At 42.8% G+C, this 27,053-nt stretch overlaps 1 protein-coding gene across 6 annotated transcripts in view; it reads left to right on the top strand.

Annotated features, from left to right (window-relative positions):
• The window catches only part of spns2 (spinster homolog 2 (Drosophila)), a 141,164-nt gene that overhangs the window by 17,308 nt on the left and 96,803 nt on the right, over window positions 1–27,053 (top strand). For 4 of the 6 annotated variants that reach the window (XM_036933358.1, XM_036933357.1, XM_021619017.2 and 1 more), the window contains exon 2: window positions 26,502–26,567. In XM_036933358.1, coding sequence (XP_036789253.1) covers window positions 26,502–26,567 — 66 coding nt within the window. Of the gene's footprint in view, window positions 1–4,387; window positions 4,446–17,091; window positions 17,167–26,501; window positions 26,568–27,053 lie in introns of all 6 variants that reach the window. The other 2 variants (XM_036933360.1, XM_036933361.1) reach the window with 2 other exon arrangements.

The following is a 27,053-nucleotide window of genomic DNA, read 5'->3' as shown; positions in this document are numbered from 1 at the left end:
GGGGAATACATGGTCTGTCGTACGCTAATTTGGTAAAAAGCCAATTTGACATTTCCTCAGGACATTGTTTTCTGCTGTTAATGATAATGCAGAGGATTTTCCCAAGGTTGCTGTTGACGCATATCCTATTATTGGGGTCAAATTTGTCTTCACTTTTGTGGATTGGGGTGATCAGTCCTTGGTTCCAAATATTCAGAAAGATGCCAGAGCTGAGGATGATGTTAAAGAGTTTAAGTGTAGCCAATTGGAATTTGTGGTCTGTATATTTTATCATTTAATTTAGGATGCCATCAACCCCACAGGCCTTTTTTGGTTGGAGGGTTTGGATTTTGTGCTGTTTTTATTTATTTTTTTTATTTTATTTCACCTTTATTTAACCAGGTAGGCTAGTTGAGAACAAGTTCTCATTTGCAACTGCGACCTGGCCAAGATAAGGCATAGCAGTGTGAACAGACAACACAGAGTTACACATGGAGTAAACAATTAACAAGTCAATAACACAGTAGAAAAAAGGGGAGTCTATATATACATTGTGTGCAAAAGGCATGAGAAGGTAGGCAAATAATTACAATTATGCAGATGTAAAGGTAGAGATATTGGTGTGCAAAAGAGCAGAAAAATAAATAAATAAAAACAGTATGGGGATGAGGTAGGTGAAAATGGGTGGGCTATTTACCAATAGACTATGTACAGCTGCAGCGATCGGTTAGCTGCTCAGATAGCAGATGTTTGAAGTTGGTGAGGGAGATAAAAGTCTCCAACTTCAGTGATTTTTGCAATTCGTTCCAATCACAGGCAGCAGAGAACTGGAACGAAAGGCGGCCAAATGAGGTGTTGGCTTTAGGGATGATCAGTGAGATACACCTGCTGGAGCGCGTGCTACGGATGGGTGTTGCCATCGTAACCAGTGAACTGAGATAAGGCGGAGCTTTACCTAGCATGGACTTGTAGATGAGCTGGAGCCAGTGGGTCTGGCGACGAATATGTAGCGAGGGCCAGCCGATTAGAGCATACAAGTCGCAGTGGTGGGTGGTATAAGGTGCTTTAGTGACAAAACGGATGGCACTGTGATAAACTGCATCCAGTTTGCTGAGTAGAGTGTTGGAAGCAATTTTGTAGATGACATCGCCGAAGTCGAGGATCGGTAGGATAGTCAGTTTTACTAGGGTAAGTTTGGCGGCGTGAGTGAAGGAGGCTTTGTTGCGGAATAGAAAGCCGACTCTTGATTTGATTTTCGATTGGAGATGTTTGATATGGGTCTGGAAGGAGAGTTTAGAGTCTAGCCAGACACCTAGGTACTTATAGATGTCCACATATTCAAGGTCGGAACCATCCAGGGTGGTGATGCTGGTCAGGCGTGCGGGTGCAGGCAGCGAACGGTTGAAAAGCATGCATTTGGTTTTACTAGCGTTTAAGAGCAGTTGGAGGCCACGGAAGGAGTGCTGTATGGCATTGAAGCTCGTTTGGAGGTTAGATAGCACAGTGTCCAAGGACGGGCCGGAAGTATATAGAATGGTGTCGTCTGCGTAGAGGTGGATCAGGGAATCGCCCGCAGCATGAGAAACATCATTGATATATACAGAGAAAAGAGTCGGCCCGAGAATTGAACCCTGTGGCACCCCCATAGAGACTGCCAGAGGACCGGACAGCATGCCCTCCGATTTGACACACTGAACTCTGTCTGCAAAGTAATTGGTGAACCAGGCAAGGCAGTCATCCGAAAAACCGAGGCTACTGAGTCTGCCAATAAGAATACGGTGATTGACAGAGTCGAAAGCCTTGGCAAGGTCTATGAAGACGGCTGCACAGTACTGTCTTTTATCGATGGCGGTTATGATATCGTTTAGCACCTTGAGCGTGGCTGAGGTACACCCGTGACCAGCTCGGAAACCTGTAGTTCATTCAATATAATTGGAGAATCCAGTGGGTTCTGGTAGTCTTTAATAGTTTATTTAAATATTTGTATTTGATCATGTATATGTTATTTTTTATTTTGTTCTTTGTTATAGAGCCAAAAGGATTGGAGAAGTGGTTAACCCCATACATATCCGTTTTGGATAGATAAACTCTTCATGTTGTTGTTTCCCAATTTTCCCAGAAGTGGTTAGATTCTATGGATTCTTCAATTAAATTCAGCTGATTTCTGATGTGCTGCTCCCTTTTCCATTGTGTTTTTCTCTATTGTTTTAGTGATTCACCATAGTGATGGCGTAGGCTCAGGTTTTCTGGGTCTCTATGTTTTTGGTTGGATAGGTTTCTCAATTTCTTCTTAGGTTTTGCATTCTTCATCAAACCATTTGTCATTGTTGTTATCTGTCTTTGGTTGTCTGCTTGAAATTTTTAGATTTGATAGGGAAACTGAGAGGTCAAATATACTGTTTAGGTTTTCTACTGCCAGGTTTACACATCACAGTGAAACCTTTTGTCCATGATATTATAGAAGGGATTGAATTTGTTGTTTCCTATTTTTTGTGGGGTAGATTTCCAAACAATTTTCCTTCCGTCTATAGCATTTCTTAATATTATTAAATTCCTTTGGCTTTGATGCCTCATTATTATAGTGTTCACATGTTCAAGTAGAGTGTGATTTTGCTGTAATCTGATAGGGTTGTCAGTGGACTGACTGTGAACACTCTAAAATACTCTGGGTTGAGGTCAGTGATAAAGTAGTCTACAATACTACTGCACAGAGATGAGCTATAGGTGCATCTACCATAGGAGTCCCCTCAAAGCCTACCATTGAGTATGTACATACCCAGCATCCAACAGAGCTACAGGAGTTTTTGTTGGTTATGTTGTCGTAGTTGTGTCTAGGGGGCATATTGCTGTCACCTCCAGGTATGTGTTTGTCCCCATGTGTGCTGATGGTGTCGGGTTCTTGTCCAGTTCTGGCATTTAGGTCGCCACAGACTAGTACATTTCCCTGAGCCTAGAAATTGTTTATCTCCCCCTCGAGGATGGAGAAGCTGTTATCGTTATGGGGTATGGGGATCATATTGGGGGAATATAGGTAGCACACATGAGTTTATTCTTTCTCTGTTGAGATAATTTCCTTGTTAATTTCTAGCCAGATGTAAAATGTTCCTGTTTTGACTAATTTAATTAAGTGGGTTAGGTCTGCTCTATACCAAATTAGCATACCTCCTGAGTCTCTTCCCTGTTTCACACCTTGTAGTTTGGTGGATGGGACTACCAGCTCTCTGTCACCTAGAGGGCAACCATCTCCTTTTATACCATGTTTCTTGTAGGATGACAATGTCTGTATTTCCAATTTCTTTGATGAAGTCTGGGTTCCTGCTCTGTAGGGCAAAGGCAGAGGACCTCAGACCTTGTATATTCCAGGATGAGATAGTGAAAGCTTTGTGTTCCATCACAGTAGGTGTGAGCAGAGCATGTTGAGCATCTGATACATACCTCTAAGGTCACAGGATGGGGCTTGGGCGGGTGTAATAGTTGGGGTTGGGCCTGTTGCTCTGCTCACAGCCTGGGCATATGTCCTGCTGTCATGTTGCGGTCCTTGCCGTAGGTGCGGGGGCATGGGGTGGGCAGAAGGGGCATAGGTCTGATATGGTGGCCTATATAGGGTCTGGCCAGGATTTGCTCCGGGTGATCTTAGCTGGTTGGGGTGTGGCTGGTGATGCTGTGTTCTGGGTGTATTTCCTCTTGTTGTGGGGGGGGGGGGGGGTCTGGGCGAGACAGGTCTGGGCAAGACACTCTCCCAGACATAGCTGCGGGGTGGCCGTTGCTCTGTTACTCCTGTGTGTGTCCATCTCCATTTTAGCATGGCCAAATGATCCACCATTTTAAAACTCCTCAGAGAGATTACAAAGAGAACACATAACATGATGTAGCTCTGTAGGTTCCTGTCAGTAGCACTACATTTGGATAGTCCAAATCCTAAGCATAGAAAAAGTAGGTGGAACCACGTAACTATTTCAGTGCCATGCAACTTAAAATGGAGGACGTTTTTTGTGACATTTTCCCGTATGAGGATCCTAATATGTTATTTCAGATTTCCTCTATAGACAGTCACAGAGAACCCAAAGTGTCAAAGTCTGGTATCTCTGAAGAAGCCTTGTTCAAATTGGACGTCATGCTACTAAATTAAAGTTTGGGGGTAGGCCTCCCCGACTCCGCCACATCAGACTTGGCTGTTGTCTGTCGTCTCCCTCCTGTCCTCCTCTCTTATTCCCTCCCTTTTTATAGTGTTCACATTAAAGGCTCCCAAACAACAACAGAAGCATTAAAGAGATGGAAAAAAGCTCTAGTAATTTTGTTTATAGACTTGTCTCTCTCTCTCTCTCTCTCTCTCTCTCTCTCTCTCTCTCTCTCTCTCTCTCTCTCTCTCTCTCTCTCTCTCTCTCTCTCTCTCTTTCTCTCTCCACAGTGGTTTTTTCCATCTGCTTGGTACTGGGAGTGGCTCGGCTCTCAGAGTTGGTCTAAGAGTAAGAAAAGCCACACTGTACATCACCATTATATGGGATATAGTCTCTCGTGACAGACTATACTGTGTGAAACACTATTTATACATTGGGTTAATCTATCATTTCATGCATAGGATTTGAGTGGAAAATATGTCTTAGTGGATATCCAAGGCACCTTTTTTTCACTGTAGACAATCAGATAGAAAGGCTGTACAGTAGACACAGTAGGCCTAGTTGTGTTTTGATAAAATATTTGATTTCCTGCCAGAGCTCTTTTCCCGAGTTGGTTTTCCCTGGGTTCTGTTAAAGCCCACTTGCTAGCATGCGATTCCCATTGCGGAGGGAAAACAGTCTGTGTTATTTAGGGCTCCGATTTAGCCAACGTCTGTAATAGTAAGCAGTGGAATTACACACCGCCTCTTCCTCTGTCAGCCACCGAAGCTTTCATGTGGTCAAGTCACACCCTCACCCCTTGCTCCCTAAGTATGATCTGACCTCATGCCCTCTTGTTTTGGTCACAGAGGGGTGAGGGTTGACTCTGGGGGACATTGGTGTAATAATGGGTCTGTGTTATTTTAGCATTGACCTGGTATTTTGCATTCCTCACCACAACAATGAGGCCAGTAGTATGTGGTGTAACATTTTAGTGTAGATATTTACAGTGCCTTCGGAAAGTATTCAGACCCCTTGACTTTTTCAACATTTTGTTAGGTTACAGCCTTATTTTAAAATGTATTAAATCGTTTTTTTCCCTCATCAATCTACACACAATACCCCATAATAACGAAGCAAAGACAGATTTTTTTTTTTTTTACATTTTAGCAAATGTATACATTTTTTTAATTAAAAATAAAATGTACATAAGTATTCTGACCCTTTACTCAGTACTTTGTTGAAGCAGCTTTGTCAGCGATTACAGCCTCGAGTCTTCTCGGGTATGACGCTACAAGCTTGGCACACATGTATTTCCGGAGTTTCTCCCATTCTTCTCTGCAGATCCTCTCAAGCTCTGTCAGGTTGGATGGGGAGTGTTGCTGCACAGCTATTTTCAGGTCTCTCCAATCTTATTTCTCATGGTCTGAGAGTCCTTTAGGTGCCTTTTGGCAAACTCTAAGCAGGCTGTCATTTGCCTTTTACTGAGGAGAGGCTTCCGTCTAGCCACTCTACCATAAGGGCCTGATTGGTGGAGTGCGTGGAGGGCGTGGATCAGGAAACTAGTCAGTATCTGGTGTGACCACCATTTGCTTCATGCAGCGCCACACATCTCCTTCGCATAGAGTTGTTCAGGCAGTTGATTGTAGCCTGTGGAATGTTGTCCCACTCCTCTTCAATGGCTGTGCGAAGTAGCCGGATATTGGCGGGAACTGGAATACGCTGTCATACACGTAAATCCAGACCATCCCATGAGGCCGTGCGTTATCATGCACCTGAATGGCACCTTAATGGGCCACAGGATCTCGTCACGGTATCTCTGTGCAATCGAATTGCTATCGATAAAATGTTATTGTGTTCGTTGTCCGAAGCTTATGCCTTCTCATACCATAACCCCACTGCCACCATGGGGAAGTCTTTTCACTACGTTGACATCGGAAAAACGCTCTCCCACACGTCTGCCATCTGCCCGGTTCAGTTGAAACCGGGATTCATCCGTGAAGAGCACACTTCTCCAGTGTGCCAGTGGCCATCGAAGGTGAGCATTTGCTGAAGTCAGTTACGACGCCGAACTGCACCCTGGTGAGGACGACGAGCACACAGATGAGCTTCCCTGAGACAGTGTCTGACTGTTATGCAAACTCAAAGTTTCATCAGCTGTCTGGGTGGCTGGTCTCAGATGATCCTACAGGTGAAGAAGCCGGATGTGGAGGTCTTGGTTGGTCTGCGGTTGTGAGGCCAGTTGGACGTACTGCCTAATTCTCTATAATGACGTAGGAGGTAGCTTATGGTAGAGAAATTAACATAAAATTATCTGGCAACAGCTCTGGTGGACATTCTTGCCGTCAGCATGCCAATTAAACGCTCCCTCAACTTGAAACATCTGTGGCATTGTGTTCTGTGACAAAACTGCACATTTTAGAGTTTTTTTTTATTTTCCCCAGCACAAGGAGCACCTGTGTAATGATCATGCTTCTTGATATGTCACACATGCCAGGTGGATGGATTATCTTGGCAAAGGAGAAATGCTTACTGACAGGGTTGTAAACAAAAGTCACAAAAGTTGAGAGAAATATGCTTTTTGTATGTATGGAACATTTCTGATAACTTTTTTTTCAGCTCATGAGACGTGGGACTAATCCTTTGCATGTTGTGTTTGTATTTTTGTTCAGTGTACTTTAACTGTGGTGATGGGTAGAGCTCACTGTCAATAGGATTTGGATGAGGTTGAGTACAAAGGGATTGTTTCAAAATAAGCCTTGTTTTCTTACAACAGGATACAGATAATGAGTAGTAAGAGACCAATCTGTTTGATCATGTTGTCAGGGCTCTAATCAACACCTTTTCTATTAATCTCAACATGACACATTACCACAGAGTCCTTCCGAAAGGAACCCAGTTGTCATAATCAGTCCCCCTGTCTATGTTCCATGTCATTTGTGGCCACTTCTGAAGCCTGTTCTAACAGTCCCACAAAGGGAGAGATGAGGAATGGACCTAAGTGGAAATAAGGAGAGGGAGGAGAGGGTGTTGTCCCTTCCACTTATATGGTTTGTCTTTAGATTATAGTTCTCAGGTATAAGGATTGGTGTGGTGGACAGGAAACGGCAGTACTGGAAGGACACCACCATGGTTTGTTCACTCTGGATGGCAACAAAACGCATCATAGAGAGGGAAATATCCCAGCCTTCAGTATGAATTTGAAAGTTGTGCTTACGTATCTGCAGCCCCGTCCTTCAGTTTCACAGCAAACCAAGTGGTGGAGCTGCCATCTTCTTGGTTTTTAGTGTTAGGGAATGGGCTTTTAAGATAGTATGTCGGTACTATCCAAGCCTTTAAGAGCTAGGGACTGTCCCAGTCAAACCTCCAAACTGTTCCATAAGCAGCAGGATTACTCTCTCTCATGCTGTAGTTAATGATTCCCTTATCACTAGCCCTGGGGCGGCAGGGTAGCCTAGTGGTTAGAGCGTTGGACTAGTAGCCGAAAGTTTGCAAGTTCATATCCCCGAGCTGACATGGTACAAATCTGTTGTCCTGGAACCCACTGTTCTAAGGCCAAAAATAAGAATTTGTTCTTAACTGACTTGCCTAGTTAAATAAAGTGTTTTTTAAAAACAATTTATAACAGCTGTGCCTCTCATTATTTGAAGGGATTCAACTGTGTTTACCTGGAAGACCTGAAACTCCCTCACAGAGGTACAGAAAGACACCAGAGCATTACAGAAAGTATAGGAGAGAGGGATTTAAAGGTGCTCTGAACACTTCACAAGCTCCTGTGTTATGATGATGATGCCTCCATGTCAAATAACAACTCACTCCCCCATATTACAGAAATTGAATTTGCTCTTTACTCAGTCATTTTACTCCCTGCATTCAGTTTTTGCACTTTAAAAGTTGCAAAATAAATGCATGTTTAAACCGATAATTCAAACCGATCTCATCTAATCTCGTCTTATCTCATTGCTAGTTCCTACCACCCTTCAGTTCCCCTTCTGCCCTTCCCCACTATTTTCACAGTGGTCGCTTTGATCAAGGTATTTTCTACACTCGAGTCTCATAGTGGGGCCGATCCACACAGAGGGTGTAGTGGTAGAGCAGTATGGCTGTGAGGAGGCGTGTCAAAGACTGCCATTCACCCTGTGTCATGTCCCCATGTAGATCCAAAAATGTGACATTTCCACACACATGCACACACGCACTCACACGCGCACACACACACACACACACACACACACAGGCGCGCACACACACACACACACCCATCCAAGGGGAAATGAAACCCAGTGTTTTTGGAGACAACAGCTCTTCTGTGAAGGTCATATTCAAATGCCTATCAGAGCTTTGGTTCCGGCTGCTGACACATGCATTAGAGGCACACTCACTGTGAGAGGATGTGTGTGTGTGTGTGAGAGTGTGTGCGTTTCCCCTCACCGGGAGATTAATACACACTTTTGGGGTTTGATGTACAGAACTGTATATAGAACAGAGGAAGAGATCAGAATAAACCACAGTTAATAACAATACAGCACACTATTCCGGAAATGATCAGATTGGAATGGATATTTGTCTGTGACATCAATGCCTCGTAGATTAGATTAGATGGGACTGCGGTGATAGGATTTACACAGAATTTACAATCAGATATATAGCACCCCAGCTGCAGCAGCCTCAGCCTCCATCCTGGTTTGGTTTGTGATCCCAGGGGCAAAGATACACATAGGGCCTGTTGTCGGCCGGAAACCAGACCCCCGCTCCCACTGACCCACAGTTTACAGCTATATTAACTCTCCCCTTAAAGCAACTCCTGGAAGCCCTCCACTACGGCTACAATAACATTTACTCTGCTTATTTACAGCAGCTCTGTGTTAACTGGGGCTGGATCCCAAATGACACCCTATATCCTTTATCTCGCCAATGGTAGTGCACTATAAAGGGAATAAGGTGTCATTTGGGTGCCATTCTTTCTTCTGGAGGAAAATATATAATATTTTACTCTCATTCACGTGTGATAGAGTAAATAATCAATGGTCCGAGGTGTGTGTGTGTGTGTGAGTGTGTATGCAGGTATGTAAAGGAGCGTTAGGGTTAGGACTAGGAGTGGACTAACAGGCTGGGTTTCTGGTGTTGTTTCTGCAGCGTGTTGTTGCACCAGGGTGTATGTGTGCATGTGTTTGTGTGGGTGGTTCCACCTCAACGCCCAGGGTTGTGTGTGTGCGTGAGCGCAGTGTGCAGGTGTGTGTGTGTGTGTTTGCAGGTATGTAAAGGAGCGTTAGGGTTAGGACTAGGAGTGGACTAACAGGCTGGGTTTCCGGTGTTGTTTCTGCAGCGTGTTGTTGCACCAGGGTGTGTGTGTGTGTCCATCCCTGTCCCTTAATGAAGACAGAGCAGAGCAGGAATGCAGACGTGGTGGAGAGGAATGAGGAAACAGGACTGTGTTGTTTTGTTTTACTACGCCATCATCTAACACCCACTTCATAATTAAATAACTTCCTCACCACCTTGCCCTTTGATCCAAGCAAATCTTCATAGGGCATCTCACTAATAAGCATCACCTTACAGAAATGTGAATATACGCTCACCTAAATTAAAGTACTCAACAATGGTATTCATCTTGACTTATATGGAATGAAGCATCTGCACATTAGAGGTTATTTGTACATTAGAGGTTACACTCATCTGCATTAATGTAGTGGTGACAGTGGAATTCATCTGACATATATGGAAGGAATTGTATGTTTGAGACTGTGGCTGGTCTTGAGCATGTGGAGCTAGGTAGCATAACTAGTAAAAACATCCAGCTAATATGTACAGTGTATATGAGGGTAAGCAAGTGAATAATCTCTTATGGACAGATCTACGCAAACATAACTGGTACCATAGAATCTGTCGGGAAGGAATGTGATTCATGGGATAACGAGCAGAAGTTGTTCTGGTGTTTGGGTTTTTCTGGTTATTTGGACAAATCACGATTCGAATTTCAGAAGGGGAGGGGACATTCAGCCCGTAACTTGCAAAGAGAGCGGATTCCGGTTCTGCTCCTTGTTCTAGCATCTCTTGATCCCAGCAATAACACATATGGACCAAAACTTAATTGAGCAGCTGACCAATTACGCAAAACTTTAATTCCGGGGGCGGCAGGTAGCCTAGTGGTTAGAGCGTTGGGCCAGTAACCGAAAGGTTGGTGGATTGAATCCCCAAGCTGACGAGGTAAAAATCTGTTGTTCTGCCCCTGAACAAGGCAGTTAACCCACTATTAACCCCACTAATCTGGGGCTCTTACCAATGCTGACTCATGACTTATAAGGACAAGGCTAGTGGAGGATGAAATTAAATTAAGCAGAGAAAGTCTCAGAGATCGTTTGTCATACGTTTTTATTATTAAAATACACATTTGGGTCTCTATCTCAGTCACAGAGTGGTGTATTAAATCACCCAGAGAAGAAATTAGATGCATATATTATTCATAAGGAATGAAAAAAATAAATGGATTTGAGAGCCTTGGCTGAACTCTCCCCAAAAAAAGAGTGCAATGGAGTAGTCTGAAAATAGTTCTCAGTCTCCAGTCCAGTATCTGTGTCTCGAAAATGAGGATGTGTAGATGACATGTGTAATTGGGGTAGTTGCCATTGTTGATGGGGAGGATATTGAAGATGAGGAAGAGGAGGAAAGATTTGTGGATGACATGGGGTTATGGGTGTAGTAGCCATTGTTGCCGGCCTGGTAGGAGGAAGAGCTCATGTTGTGAATTGGCCATGTGCATGACAGCCATAAACATCCAGGAAATGGCCATTACATGTTGGATTGTCCTTCACAGTACACCCCCTTCACCCACAGTACACACCCCTCACTCACAGCAGGCCAACATCCCCTTCATTTAGCTCTGCAGGGAATTCAGGAAATGTGTTCGGGAAATAGGTTATGGATGGGAAAGTCTTTTATGACAGTCACTCATATGCCTTTGGAAAATATTCAGACCCCTTGACTTTTTCCACATTCCAAATTACAGCCTTATTCTAAAACTGTTTTTTTTTAAATGCCCCTCATCAATCTACACACACTACCCCACAACAACAAAGCAAAAACTGTTTTAAAAAAATTAAATGTTTGCAAAAAATAAAATGTTCATAAAAATATCACATTTACATAAGTATTCTGACCCTTTACTTTGTTGAAGCACCTTTGGCAGCAATTACAGCCTCGAGTTTTCTTGGGTATGACGCTACAAGCTTGGCACACTTGTATTTGCGGAGTTTCTCCCATTCTTCTCTGCAGATCCTCTCATGGCATGTCAGGTTGGATGGGAGCGTTGCGGCACAGCTATTTTCAGGTCACTCCAGAGATGTTCGATCAGGTTCAAGTCCGGGCTGTGGCTGGGCCACTCAAGCTCAATTTCGAGTCTCATAGCAAAGGGTCTGAATACTTGTGTAAATAAGATATTTCTGTTTTTTCAACAAATGTCTAAAAACCTGTTTTTGCTTTGTCATTATGGGGTATTGTGTGTAGACTGCTGAGGATTTAATTTTTTTTATATCCATTTTAGAATAAGGCTGTAACGTAACAAAATGTGGAAAAAGTCAAGGGTTCTGAATACTTTCAGAAGGCACTGTATATACAGTAAACTTCCTCCCTGGACTCATAATGGAGCTGAGATTCTAAGATGTTATAGGGAGAACTAGGAGAAAAGGGTATACTGTACATACAGTACTGAGTATAGGCAATTAGGACATATTTCTAATGTAAATCTGCTGTATGGGGAAATGTGACAGATTTATTCCATTATTGTCCTATTGGGAGTATTTGGGGAGTGTACTGTAGGGAATTGTGATCGATCATAGCATGGAGCTGTACATGGATACTGTGTATACTGAGTGTACAATATATGACATGTGTGTGATATGAGATATGTAGTCTGACCAGGTGAATCCAAGTGAAAGCTATGAACTCGTATTGATGTCACTTGTTACTGGCCGACACTCTAACCACTAGTCACTCAGGAGACTCTCAGTTAGATAGCAAATGTTCCTTTTTTCCAAAAATATTATTTTTGTAGGCGAAATAGCTCCCGTTTGTTCATCATGCTTGGCTGAGAAAAATCGACCGGAAAATGCTACCACTACAACGCCAAACTTTTTTCAAAATTAGCTCCATAATATCGACAGAAACACGGCAAACGCTGTTTAGGATCCATCCTCAAGGTGTTTTTAACATATATATTCGATAATATATCCGTCGAGGCAATTGGTTTCTCATAAGAAGCGATTGGAAAAATGGCTACCTCAGTATTTTACGCAAGATTTTCTGCGGGAGACACCATGTGACCACTTGCTATATATGGTCCCTTGCAGCTATTCTTCAATGGATATGCGTAAAAAGACGTCACAATGCTGTAGACACCTTGGGGAATACGTGGAAAACGTAAGCTCATTCGTAGCTCATTCACAGCCATATAAGGAATCATTGGCATGAGGCGGTTTCAAAAAATGCAGCTTTTCTATCCAAAGCTGTCAATTATATGCATAGTCGAACATCTTTTCGTGACAAAATATCTTGTTTAAAACGGGAACGTTTTTCATCCCAAAAATATAATAGCGCCCCCTAATGCTTAACTGGTTTTAACACAGAGATTTAGGTGAACACATTGTCTCTTAAAGGGAACATTGGTGATTATATGCTCTTCTGTCCCTGACCATCATGATCTTAAAATGTTGCCCTATAACCTTCAACCTTTCAAGTTATTTAATGAAGTACTATATGTTACCTAATAATTGTGTAGCCGTTAGTTCAGTGGCTAGTTGTCAAACATAATTGAAGTTATGCAATTGGTATTTAGAAAGAAATCCATCTATTTAGCAATTGTACTTTTGCTGAATAGTAATTTTGACGCTTTTTAAACAATTTTGGTAATGTTTTACAAATATTATATATTTTGTAAACCTGGCTAAATTGGTTTTGCTATCTGCATAACTATAATATATTTTTTAAATTATCATTAGGCATATTCCACCTATTTTTGAAAGAGTTGTATCAATGTCAGAACAATCCTGTTGGCAGCCATATTGAAAGATGTGTACCCTATGGTTAAATCAGCAATGGATAGCTAGGCATCATCGTTTAGGCTTTTCCTAGCATTATGTAAAGGTGGTACATGAAGGCACTTTGCAGGACTTTAAGTGGAGATATGACAGATGTTGTGTGATGTGAGATTGTGCCTGTATATTCCCTATATAATGCACTACTTGCCATGGTCAAAAATAGAATGCTATAGGGTTCCATTTGAGACGCAGCCTGTGAGATCCAGCGCTAGCAGAAAGCCCCTTCTCCATTCAGCAGCCATTATTAGCTAGCTATACTGCTTTACTCTCCTTCTTCTATCAGCCCAGTGTTGCAGCTGAGGTGTATTACTATCACTACTCATGCAGGCGTGCCAAAGAAAGGAGTAGACAAAATGGCTGCCTTCTGAACTCATATTTTCCTGACAGGTTCATAGTGTATTCTCTGTTCTGCACCGTTGGGTTAGGTTATCTACATAACCCAACACTTAGAACTCCAGTTGTGTGTGTGTGAGAGAGAGAGAGAGAGAGAGAGAGAGAGAGAGAGAGAGAGAGAGAGAGAGAGAGAGAGAGAGAGAGAGAGAGAGAGAGAGAGAGAGAGAGAGAGAGAGAGAGAGAGAGAGAGAGAGAGAGAGAGAGAGAGAGAGAGAGAGAGAGAGAGAGAGAGAGAGAGAGAGAGAGAGAGAGAGAGAGAGAGAGAGAGAGAGAGAGAGAGAGAGAGAGAGAGAGAGAGAGAGAGAGAGAGAGAGAGAGAGAGAGAGAGAGAGAGAGAGAGAGAGAGAGAGAGAGAGAGAGAGAGAGAGAGAGAGACTTTTTCATCTCCAGAGAGGGAAGGCTGGAGATAGCCTTCCTTCCTATTCTGTTTGAAAAGGGTATTGATTGTTCTGCTTCACTGCTCAGTCATGTTGGAATCAAAGAGAAGAAGGGATGGGGTTGGGTGGTTCAGGGAGTTCAGTACACTCTCTCAACCAGTTATCTGGTGTAGTGTAATATCTGTACATTCTGTATGGCACAACCAGTTATCATGGTGTAGTGTAATAGCGCTACCATTAGACATTACTATGCCCCTTTCTTGGAAACCTTGTGTAATTAGAGAAGCATACCAAGAAACCCTTTGTGTGTACATGACCCCAATTAAACTACGCGGGCCGCTTAGTGTGTGAGCTAATTATGCTGCTAGTCAGTTTCATTGACCCCTTAGTGGATCCCCACCCATGAGAGAGGGAGAGAGAGAGAAGAAATAGAGGGATGAGAGACAGATAAATGAAAGAGAGAGAGCGGGATGAAATGTCATTAAAAATCACTACATAATGACTCTAATCCCTTTGCCTTGCTGTGTTATGTAAAAAGCAGAGGATTACCACCAACGGGACTTTTCAATTTCACATGTGCCGAGAGACAGGTATGCTGTATGGTAGCTGTCAGTGTGGTCGACTGGTTGTACATCACACGCTGACACACACAGCGGGATGCGGCCAGAGTTAATTCAGGGAGCGGTTGCATGATTTAGAAAGCGAGCACGGAGAGTGTTTGACCAGGACAGTGGTGCTGAATGGTTGGTAACAATGGTTATTTTGGGAGGTGGTGTGGGGGGGTCCCTAGTTCGGGGGCGCACCGGGGTGCGATGATATACTAGCCTGAACAATATATACTGACATAAGCACATTCTATATCACAGCATATTACAGGTCGAGGAGGGACCTAAACATTTTTTTTGTAGAATGACTGTGAGAAGGTCAGTTCTGGTGACTATTTAAAAGGACACTTAACTCCAAAATAAATGAAAATAAAATTACGTTCACATAATTTTTTGTATTTTTATGAAAAACTCTAGAAATGAACCCAATAACATATTGGTCCATATTATCAGACAGGTGTGCTATTTAGCAATAAGCATTATCACCTACTGTAGCCCAACTGATGCAGCATAGTGGCTATAAATAAATAGGCTCAAGCATAGGTCTGTCAGCATTTACCCCATTAGCCTAATCATTAGCTAGATCACAAACTCTAAACATGATCTTGTTTCTAGTTAGCAACATGTAGATGACTTGATTATCCCCCAAAAAACGTTCCACTGGCACGCAAGTCAAGGATCATGTACTGTGAATATAATGTAGGCCTACCTGTTAGTCTTGATTCTTGTAACATTTAGCCCCGGTTTCCCATATGCATTCAACGCTATTAGCGAGCGCTAATGTGCATAAACCACAACGCTGCTAAAAGCAATTCACTCATTTTTGGAAGTTGAGAAGTTAAAAGTTGTGATTCTCCTCTTTCAACGATGGACATTAAAACTGCTTTCAAAGGTATGTTTTTCCGCGACTGCATTAAGAATGTTGTACAATGACTGTGCATGCATGTTTCTCTCCCTGTTCACGTTTATTTTCATGAGTCTTGCCCTGGAGCCAGAACTGAGTGGTTAACGCTAGATGGGCCAGCTGCAAAGTCAAAATTCTCTATATTGTTAAGATTCATGTACATCTCTCTCTCTCTCTATCAGTCTCTCTCTCTCTCTCTCTCCTCTTCCCTATTTCTTTCTTTATATCTTTGTCTCTCTCTCTCTCTCTCTCTCTCTCTCTCTCTCTCTGCCCCCTCTTCTCACCCCACCTCTTTCTACCTCACCTTCAATGTGAGTCACGCAGTCATGTTGTTTGCTGTTTCAGAGAGTCAACAGGAGAGGTACACAGCCACATAGACAGACCGAGAGACCCAGCAGTGGCGACAGAAAGCCTAGATGCCAGTGCCTTGATGAATCAGATGTTTGCCCAGCCACATGACGCTGAATATAAATAGAGACAGATTATTTTGCTGTAAAATTGTCTGGCTCCACCTCTCAGATGGCCACTGCTTTAGTGTGTTTCAGACCCCTAGTCAAGCATCCTTCTGGAGTGTCAATAGAGCTCAATTTTCATCTGGGCTGTTTTCCTCCCTAGTTAGTTAGGAAACAAATTAGGTCATAGTTATTAGAGGGCTGTGATTCAGCTTGACCCTAAAGGACATTGGACACACTCGCATACATATTCACATAGAAAATATTAATAGAGACACACACATAGAAACACACCACACAAATACACATTGGGCACACTCACATGGAAAAAGAGAGCGTCCCCTGCGGTCTGTTAGAGCAGAGTGGCGCTAGCCGCAAGGCGAGCCAGTGGGAGGAGAGCGCCCGCCGGGCCGGCTGCAGTCGGACATATTTGTGGTCAACCAGCCCTTTCTCTGCCTCTGCTGTGGCCCTGGCTTTCCCCAATCACACATACACATGCATGCACTTTCTCTCTCTCCACCACATACACCTCCACACACGCACAGACAGACGGGGGGGAAAAACACACACTTACTGTGTGTCCCAGAGAGAGAACTCCCTTTCTGTTTTTCCCAGAGCTGTGCCTATTTATATTGATCCTTGTGGTGACACATGAAGCAGGATTGACCCTCGTCAGCAGAGCAGAGCGTACAGAAGCAGTGGTTCACCACCACCCTGCCTGGTTGCCTCCCAATTGGCACCCTATTCCCTATATAGTGCAATACTTTTGACCAGAGCCATGTGGGCCCTGGTCAACAGTAGTGCAATGTATGGGGAATAGGGTGCCATTTGGAACGTAACCCTTGTAACAGTGGGGAGAATTAATTACTTCCATCTAGAGCTCACAGACAGAGCAGCTCACTCAAAGAGCAGCTGAGGGAGAATAAGGAATATTGAGTGAAAGGGGAAGTAAGATATTACCACGAGGAGTAGCGTTACACACACTATGGAAATATAGGCTTGGCAAGAGAGGTTTTGAGTTCTGCCTGACCTGATGTATCCACCTCTCTCCCCCCTCTATCCTCTCCTTCTTCAACTCTCTTCCCTTTTACACACTTCTCTCTGCAGACACACAGACAAAGACAGACAGACACACACACACTACACTTCACTCTGGTTGCTAAATGGGTCTCTTTTCCCATCCTCCTCTTAGCCTAGTTCCAGAGTGTCGGAAATAGAAGCGTGGGGCTGGAGATCCATGGGTCCCTGGTGGGGATTGGAAAATGAAGTAGGTCTGCAAGCTGATGGGCTGTTTTGTTTTGCGTGTGTGTGGAGAAAGAATATGTGTGTGTGTGTGTGTGTGTGTGTGTGTGTGTGTGTGTGTGTGTGTCAGAGGAGGCTGGTGGGATGAGCTATAGAAGGACGGGCTCATTGTAATGGCTGAAATGGAGTAACTGGAACGGTATCAAACATATCTGGATGGAAACCACGTTTGTTCCATTTAATTCATTCCAGCCATTACAATAAGCCTGTCCTCCTATATTCCTCCCATCAGCCTCCTCTGGTGTGTGTGTAAGGTGTCCCAAAAGACCATTTAGGACTGGCAGTGTATGATTCATACCCCCCAAAAAACACAGTCCTCACAGAGCTGCATTACATACAGTACATATAGTAAACTCTTCTCAAATCTCATCTGGATTTGAGTTCTGCATTCCGCTACTGTATATTGGTTTCAAAGAATGTAACAATTTGAGGGTGAACAAGATTGTAGGTGAACAAATCAGGCTTCTATGCAAACAGGCAAATCAACATTTACAACACCACCTCCAATAAACATGATAGACATCTAGAACACAGAAATTGCCTTTCCGAAACAACCCCTGAAAATGACAGTACCGTAGGCCTTCTTTATGACTATTGCTTTGAATGCAATTTTGCGAGACGCCACGTGTGTGTACAACAGTCTCACAGAAAAGCCATGTTTGAGGATAGTTCCTCTTTCTGGAAGGTGAAGTTACATACGGATAGTAGTCTGGATAGCAGACTGTACAGTTCGGTAAGCCTCAGAGAGATCAGTATGTCCTAGTAGTTTCCTCTCCTATCCTGGCAGGAACCCAGGCAGATCCTCTGCTACTGATCTATCGTCTATGGCCCAAGATCATTTTCTCTTATTCCTAATGAAGCTGTTTTACAGACTAGGGCTATAGTCGATGACCTAAACTCACCTAACTATCCTCTCTTACTGTTATTCCCAGTGAGGGAGGCCACTTATTTGTAAAATCAAACACTGTATGATGTGTAAAATATTCATAATATATTCAATGTAGATATTTATAACACATTTCAAAATAAACTCTTCACTGTTCACTCTTCATGTTTTTCTTTCTGTGACAATCTGTGAGACTGTTGTAAAAGCCTATAAAGCCCCATTCAAAGCAGCACTCGTGAAGGCATCCATTATATGAGGTCTGAATAAGTGTCAGGTCTACACTGCACACAGACAGGGCTGTCTCAGTAGTCCTAATATCGTATCGGTAGAGACATATAGCATTCTGTCAATGTCACAGGCAACTCCAGTAAACTTTCAGTGTCTTCATCTGTAATTGGGTTCCTTACCGAAAATGTATTGGTTTACTTGATAGCAACGTGTCTTCTATCTGTTCGATACAGTTTAAATGTAGTCCTTTAATTATTTTAGTCCTCTGCAATAAACAATACTTTTTTTTTATCAGAGAGCTTATTTGTTACACCTGAAATGATCAGGCTGGGAATTCCCTATGGACAACTACAGAGCCAACATGACAGATTGCACCAGGAAAAAACTTTACTTCCGAAACGTCCCAAACTTTGTATTTGTTGTCCCTTAGGCTTGTTCATTACGTGTGTGTGTGTGTGTGTGTCTGAAGTCTTATTTCTCAGAGGGAGTGGCCTACAAAGAAGCTTTTAGAGTACAATACTGAGGTATTGCTGCAGGCTCTCATCTGCAGCAGCTTCGTGAGAACCTGACTGTAGTTTAGCTGGAAGTGGATGATGTGTTATCAGGAACTTCTGCATTCCTGCCATACCCCTATGCCAGCAGTGTCACGGGACTGGCATAGTACATTAAATACACAGGGCCCTGGAGGCCTGACACCTGTGATGCTGCATTGAGGAAATTGTATTAAATGCACCCAAGTATAGACTGAAAACAGCCCATGGAGATTTGACCGAGCTGAGCTGTGTTTTTTCCGTGAAATGAATCACATTGTTATTTTTTATTAAAACATCAACAATACAATAAAAAGACAATACAAATGGCTGCTCCCATCAGTGGGTGCTCTGGTCAGTGGGGGCGACCTGAGATGCTGGCAGGGTCTTGAACCTCCCCATCTGAAATATTTCTGCCGAAATTGCCCCCAAAATTAAAAAAATGACCCAAGAGCACAATTTTATTGACTGACAGTGGTCCTCCAAAACCCCCAACAATACAGTTTGTGGGTCCAACCTTGCCCTGATATTATGACATAACCACTCCTGGACCACACTCCAAAAACAAGCCACTGATGAACAGTACTTAAAAGATGCTCTATTGATTCTGTTTCCACATGGCAGTCTAAACTGCTCTGACTGTTTAATGCCCCATATACTGAGCATTATTTTTGTATCGAGAATTTTATATAATGTCTGAACTTGTTATTTTGTATATGAGTTCATAAACCCGATGCCATGGTATTGGGACATCGAAATCCTGTTCCCAACTATCTTGAATTTTATGCGGTATAGTTGTCATAGGGAAACTGATACATTTTACAATTTAAATTAGTAATTTTAAGCCATTTATACATTTTATTGGTGGCAAACATACTAACTCATAACTTTTTCTTTAAAGTAATTGCCACTTCCATTTTTGTGGCAGCACTGCGATGAGTTGGTTATCGTTTTCTATTGAGCAAAATGAATCCCATTGTTTGTATTTGTATTTCTTATGGATCCCTTTTACTCTTCCTGGGGTCCAGCAAAATTAAGGCGGTTTATACAATTTTAAAACATTACAATACATTCACAGATTTCACAACACACTGTGTGCCCTCAGGCCCCTACTCCACCGCTACCACATATCTACAGTACTAAATACATGTGTATGTATTAGAGGTCGACTGATTAATCAGCAATTTTGGACGCCGATTATGGCCAATTACATTGCAATCCACGAGGCGACTGCGTGGCAGGCTGACTACCTGTTACGCGAGTGCAGCAAAGAGCCAAAGTGAGTTGCTAGCAAGCATAATCTTATAAAAAGCAATCAATATTAACATAATCACTAGTTAACTACACATGGTTGTCCTGCGTTGCATATAATCAATGCGGTGCCTGTTAATTTATCATCGAATCACAGCCTACTTCGCCAAATGGGTGATGATTTGACAAAAGCGCATACAGTATGCAGCAGTTTGGGCCACCTGGCTCGTTGCGAACTGTGTGAAGACCATTTCTTCCTAACAAAGACCGTAATTAATTTGCCATAATTTTACATAATTATGACATAACATTGAAGATTGTGCAATGTAACAGCAATATTTAGACTTAGGTTTGCCACCAGTTCAATAAAATATGGAACGGTTCCATATTTCACTGAAAGAATAAACGGTTTGTTAGAAATGATAGTTTCCAGATTTGACCATATTAATGACCTAAGGCTCGTATTTCTGTGTGTTTTAATATTATTATAATTAAGTCTATGATTTGATATTTGACAGAGCAGTCTGACTGAGCGGTGGTGGGCAGCAGCAGGCTCGTAAGGGTTCATTCAAACAAGCACTTTTCTGCGTTTGCCATCAGCTCTTTGCAATGCTTGAAGCACAGAGCTGTTTATGACTTTAAGCCTATCAACTCCCGAGATTAGGCTGGCAATACTATCGTGCCTATAATAATATCCAAAAGTCAAAGTTATATGAAATTCAAACGGTATAGAGAGAAATAGTCCTATAATTCCCATAATAACTACAACCTAAAACTTCTTAAGTGGGAATATTTAATCGTCCGATTAATCGGTATCAGCTTTTTTTTGGTCCTCCAATAATCGATATCGGCGTTGAAAAATCATAATCGGTCGATCTCTAGTATGTATAGTGCGTATGTTATTGTGTGTGTGGGTGTGTGTGTGTGTGTGTATGCATGTGTCTGTGCCAATGTTTGTTGCTTCACAGTGTTTTTTTAATCTGTTTCTTAAATCTAATTTTACTGCTAGCGTCAGTTACTTGATGTGGAATAAAGTTCCATGTAGTCATGGCTCTATGTAGTACTGTGTGCTTCCCATAGTCTGTTCTGGACTTGGGGACTGTGAAGAGACCTCTTGTGGCATGTCTTGGGGGGTATGCATGAGTGTCCGAGCTGTGTGCCAGTAGTTTAGACAAACAGCTCGGTGCATTCAACATGTCAATACCTCTCATAAATAAAAGTAGTGATGAAGTCAATCTATCCTCCACTTTCAGCCAGTAGAGATTGACATGCATATTATTAATATTAGCTTTCTGTGTACATCCAGGGGCCAGACGTGCTGCCCTGTTCTGAGCCAATTACAATTTTCCTAAGTCGTTTTTTGACCACACGACTGAACAGTAGTCAAGTCCTTTTTTTGTGCTACCTGACCACATGACTGAACAGTAGTCAAGCTGTGACAAAACTATGGCCTGTAGGACCTGCCTTGTTAATAGTGTAAAAGGCAGAGCATTGCTTTATTATAGACAGACTTCTTCCCATCTTAGCTACTAGAGCATCAATATGTTTTGACCATGACAGTTTACAATCTAGGGTTACTCCAAGCACTTTAGTCATCTCAACTTGCTCAATTTCCACATTATTTATTACAAAATTATTACAAAAAGTTTTGTTCCAAATACAATGCTTTTAGTTTTAGAAATATTTAGGGCTATCTTATTCCTTGCCAACCACTCAGCTCTTTGATGAGTGTTGCAGTCATTTCAGTCGCTGTAGTAGCTGACATGTATAGTGTTAAGTCATCCGCATACATAGACACTCTGGCTTTACTCAAAGTCAGTGGCATGTCATTATTAAAAATTGAAAAAAGCAAGGGGCCTAAACAGCTACCCTGGGGACTTCCTGATTCTAACTGGATGATATTTGAGAGGCTTCCATTAAAGAACAGCCTCTGTTTTCTGTTAGACAAGTAACTCTTTCTCCACATTTATAGCAGGGGGTGTAAAGCCATAACACATACGTTTTTCCAGCAGCAGACTATGATCGATAATGTCAAAAGCTGCACTGAAGTCTTTTTACTATCATTCTTTATATAATTTATCTTTGTTTCGTCATGTAGTTTCTTTTTATTTAGTTTAGTCACATGATTTCTTAATTTGCAGTATTTTTGCCAATCAGTTGGGCTGCCAGAATTAATTGCCATACCTTTTGCTTCACCCCTCTTCAACCATACAATTTTTAAATTCCCCATAAATCCAAAGGGATTTAACAGTTTTTACAGTCATTTTCCTAATGGATGCGGGCTTATTAGTAACCTGAATAAGTAATTTCATAAATGCTTCAAGTGCAGCGTCTGGTTGCTCCTTATTATACACCACAGACCGGCAAAAACGTAGTCTTGTATGACCTCTTATACACTATATTAGAACTTTGGTTTTCATAGATATGGCTATTATATTGTGATCACTACATCCTATAGATATGGATACTGCTTTAAAGCAAATATCTGCAGTGTTAGTAAAAATATGATCAATACATGTTGATTTAATTCCTCTGCTGTTTGTAACTACCCGGGCAGGTTGACTGACAACCTGATCAAGTTTGCAGGCACTGGTTACAATTTGCAGCTTTTTCCTGAGTGGGTAGCTTGATGATAGCCAGTCAATATTTAATTCACTCAGAAAATATACTTCTCTGTTGATATCACATACAGTATTATCAAGCATTTCACACACGTTATCCAGATACTGACTGTTAGCACTTGGTGGTCTATAGCAGCTTCCCTCAAGAATGGGCTTTAGGTGAGGCAGATGAACCTGTAGCCATATTATTTCAACAGTGTTTAACATTAGATCGTCTCTAAGCTTTACAGGAATGTGGTTCTGAATGTAGACAGCAACACCGCCTCCGTTTTCAGTAGATGTTATAACCACTGTATCATCAAAGGTATTATTTATGTGAGTTTCAGAGATAGTCAGAATATGAATGTCATCTGTTACAAGCAAGTTATGGACTTCATGTAGTGTAATTTCACTGAGAACGTGGTAAGATACAGTATATTCTCCTCACAAACTCCTGGAGAGAGAGAAAGAGTGAACCCAAGCCAGACAACAGTAGATATAGATGCAGTCAAATATAATGCAGTCAAATATAGGCCTAGAGCACAGGAGGCAGACAGAGAGAGACAGAGTGAGAGGAGAGGGAAGAGGCTGGTGATTTGTAAGTCCTCAGGATTTCGCAAGCTGACATCCTCTTGCCACCGTCTCTTGACCTTTCCTCCTTGTGTGCCCACGTGACGTTACCATGGCAACTCTAGCCCTGGCGCCACTAAGGCGGGAGACGGGTAGAGACTGGCGTGCTGTCAGTGGTACCTCAGTCAAATATATTTCATCATGACTCCTTCAGCTAATGTAGGACGAATACTTGTCTTGTATAGAAATTAAACATCTCAGACAATGTTTTTGTGGTATTTTAGGTGATTTTGGTCAGAGCCATGTCAGTGCCCACCAAACACAGTTAGATACAGGGTGGTCCGGTTATAAAGGGCGATAATGAGCTAAGAAGAAAAGAGGAAGGACGAGAGGAGGATGATGAGAGAGAGAAAGGAAGGCGAGAATAAGGAGGGCTGGAAGGAGAGGAAGAGAGATTGTATTGAGGGCAAGGGCAAACCTCAAATACGCAGTCTGAAACCATGAAGCTGCCCGTAAAACTGAAAGCTCCCATTGAGAGTGAAGATACATTTAGCCTGATATGCTACTGCACAAACACACTGCAGCCTTCTGTCTGCAATCTCGTAGATTAAGACAGCCCATAACACAGATCATCACACCTGTATACCTGCACTCAATACAATACAACAATTACTTCACGACATTATACAACATTACACCTGCACTCAATTTAATGGATGGTGTGCTTTTATCTGAAGACATTTGTGTCAAACACTTGCCCACTTGAACAGTCAGGTTCAACATTTATATAATTGTGACTGTTGCATATCTGAAAGAAAATATGTCACTTCCATGTGAGTTGGCCCCAAAAGACTGAAATATACATTTTCACAGCAATCTATTAGGGAGCATGTAGGGCAAAGATCAGTCAGTCGGTCACACTTATGCACATGTACACCCACACAGAGGCTAAATTGGTCCTGCACTCATTCACCCCAGTGAGGTGGTGGTGTAATGGGGGGCAGGGTTAGTTGGAGGGTGTTCAGTAATTGTGTGTGTGTGCGTGCGTGCGAGCGAGAGGGGACGGGTAGGGTGTGGTACAAGGCAGGCAGGTGCTGACTCTGCTCGGGAGGGACGTTCCACCATCTGGCACAGGGATCCCCCTCCCAGCGGGCCCACTGAGTGTGTGTGTGTTTCCGGCAGGCTAATTAGAGCACAGCCTCAGCGGAGTGACAGCTCTGTCACCGTGGCGATGTTTGACAGGCTAGACAAGGGAGAGCCGACCTGTCTGTACTGAACAAGAATAGAGCAAACGGCCAATGTGTGTATGTGTCTGTCTGTCCCTGTCTCGGCCTCTGTGTCGTTCAATGTTGAAAGGAAATGGGCCTAATTATATCCACTCCCAGTTTTACCTTGCACCAACCGAGCAGTAGTTTTACCATGCTACATTGATATGGAAGTCCTTATGTGTGTGTCGTTCCAACCTAGAGAGAATCCAGCCTCAGTGCTGCGGCTTGTTGGTGTTGCAGTGGTGCCGGAATGCAGCCTGAAGTGTGAGAATCGGAGCAGGTGGCTTGTCTCATGTGACAGGAATGTCACTTATGTCCCTGCTCTGCTCAGAGCCCCAGCTGCACCTGCCCAGACCTCGCTCCTCGCTGCCTTTGAAATCTGCCCTATTCTATATCTGTTGACAAATGAATGGAGTGATGACAATGCCCGAGGATAGAAACCTAAACCTTGGCCACTCAATCAAATTAATCAAGTAATATACTTTAAGAATGTGCTTGTCACTTCTCTTTAGTCTTCCTCCCTCTCCAGTAAATTAATATTGTCAAAACACACAGCATTTTAAATATAGTTTGAGTGTTACTGTAGTGTAGACAGTTTGGGTAGAGAACATATTAGTAGAATCTCATTCTATTTATGAGAGAGTCCCTCTGACTTTGAGTTCAGATGAGGTCTGCAGTGCATAATTAAATACAACCTGGTATCAGTTTATAGGGCTCCCGAGTGGCGCATCGGTCTAAGCAAGAGGTGTCACTACAGTCCCCGGTTTGATTCCAGGCTTATCACACCCAGCCGTGATTGGAGTCCCATAGGGCGGCGCACAATTGTCCCAGCGTCATCCCGGTTTGGCCGGGGTGGGCTGTCGTTGTAAATAAGAATTTGTTCTTAACTGACTTTCCTAGTTAAAAACCTTTTGTTTAATAAGCATCTCTTTTGCAAAAAGATATGCATCATGCTATAATACCGGGCCAGTGGCTGCTGCTGTTGGGGATGCTGCTGTTACTGCTACTCTATATTCATGAGTTCTGTTCTGCTCAGACCAGCCTGTCAGTCAGTCTCACACACTGAGCCCAAACACAGCACTGTAGTATGTTATGTGTAGGGAGAGGCTCAGGAGGATATGAACGATTGAGATAAGGAAATCAGGCGAGGATAATTATTTTTAGAAAGATCTCTGTTATTGAACGGGCACTGGTAGTAGCTGACACTGGTAGTAGTTGACTATACAATCAACAAATGTGCTAGCTGTCATATTGCTGTCGTACAACGTCCATCTTTATTTCTCTGATTTACAGGTGAATATCTCAATCTCACCATTGGTTACAGAGATACAAGCAGTGTCTTAGTAATGTCATGACGACAAGATTCAGCTGTTCACATATCTTGAGCTCAGTCTTTCGATCCCTACAGAGTGCCTTGCACCTCATTAAGTTCTCACTATAGACTAAGAGCTCTGTTCTGTTCGTGATCCTCTCTCTGGAATTTCCTTTCCGCCATACCGGTGTGTCCTCCGGTTACAGAGAAGGAAAAAACCTACTGTCTGTCTGTCTGTCTGTCTGTCTGTGTGTCTGTGTGTCTGTGTGTCTGTGTGTGTGTGTGTGTGTGTGTGTGTGTGTGTGTGTGTGTGTGTGTGTGTGTGTGTGTGTGTGTGTGTGTGTGTGTGTGTGTGTGTGTTAAAAGGGCACCTGGGCACCTTCACTAACCCCCTGCAGACAACACCATCTTAGTGTTTAGTGCTGTCTGTGTGCCAGCCAAGAGAGCACTTAATACTGTATTACTCTCCTTAATACAGTATTCTTGCTGCAGCTATAAAAGAGAACCACCGCAAGGCCACAAACCTAATTCATTCAACTGTTATTAAAACAATGAAATATTCATGATAATGTGTATGGTTATTGTACCGCAACCATTGCCACACAATACTAATCGCTGTCCTCCCCTCTCTCTTTCTTCTCACTCTGTTGTGCAGGGGTTTTGCTCGACATCCAGAGACACTTCAATGTATCGGACAGTGGAGTGGGCTTGTTGCAAACAGGTAAGTCTCTCCTGATCCCTTAATGACACATATGTAATGACGATTAGCCAGCTCAAACATCCACTCAAACCTCCTCCTCTCACGACAAGAAGGGCAGGCCCATTACCTGTCCACGCTAAGCTGCTCTTAGGCGTCTTAGATTGGGACAACAAAAGGATAAAAGTCCCCTACTGCCTCCAGCATGTCCTCCCTTTCCTCCCCCCTATACCTCATCATCCCTCCTCCTCCTCCCTGCAGCCTGTGCAATTGACTGCAACTAAACCGGAAGACTGACCGGGTCAACAACAGACACAGTGGCTCGTTTTGGGATGGTGGCTTATGCCCCTTCCGCCTTGCTCATTGACAGCCAGCCAAAAGGCCCTCCTTGAGTAGACAGGTAGAAAGTATAAAAAAAGTTATAATGCACGTGTAGTAATAAACATGAACCGAATATTGCAATGTAGTGAATGCAAGCTTTATGAATTCAAAAAAATAATTTTAGCCTTT

Source organism: Oncorhynchus mykiss, chromosome 10 (genome assembly GCF_013265735.2).
Source record: "Oncorhynchus mykiss isolate Arlee chromosome 10, USDA_OmykA_1.1, whole genome shotgun sequence".
Lineage (NCBI taxonomy): Eukaryota > Metazoa > Chordata > Actinopteri > Salmoniformes > Salmonidae > Oncorhynchus > Oncorhynchus mykiss.
Note: the sequence above shows the minus strand (reverse complement) of the source record. Positions and strands in the feature narration are given on the sequence as shown.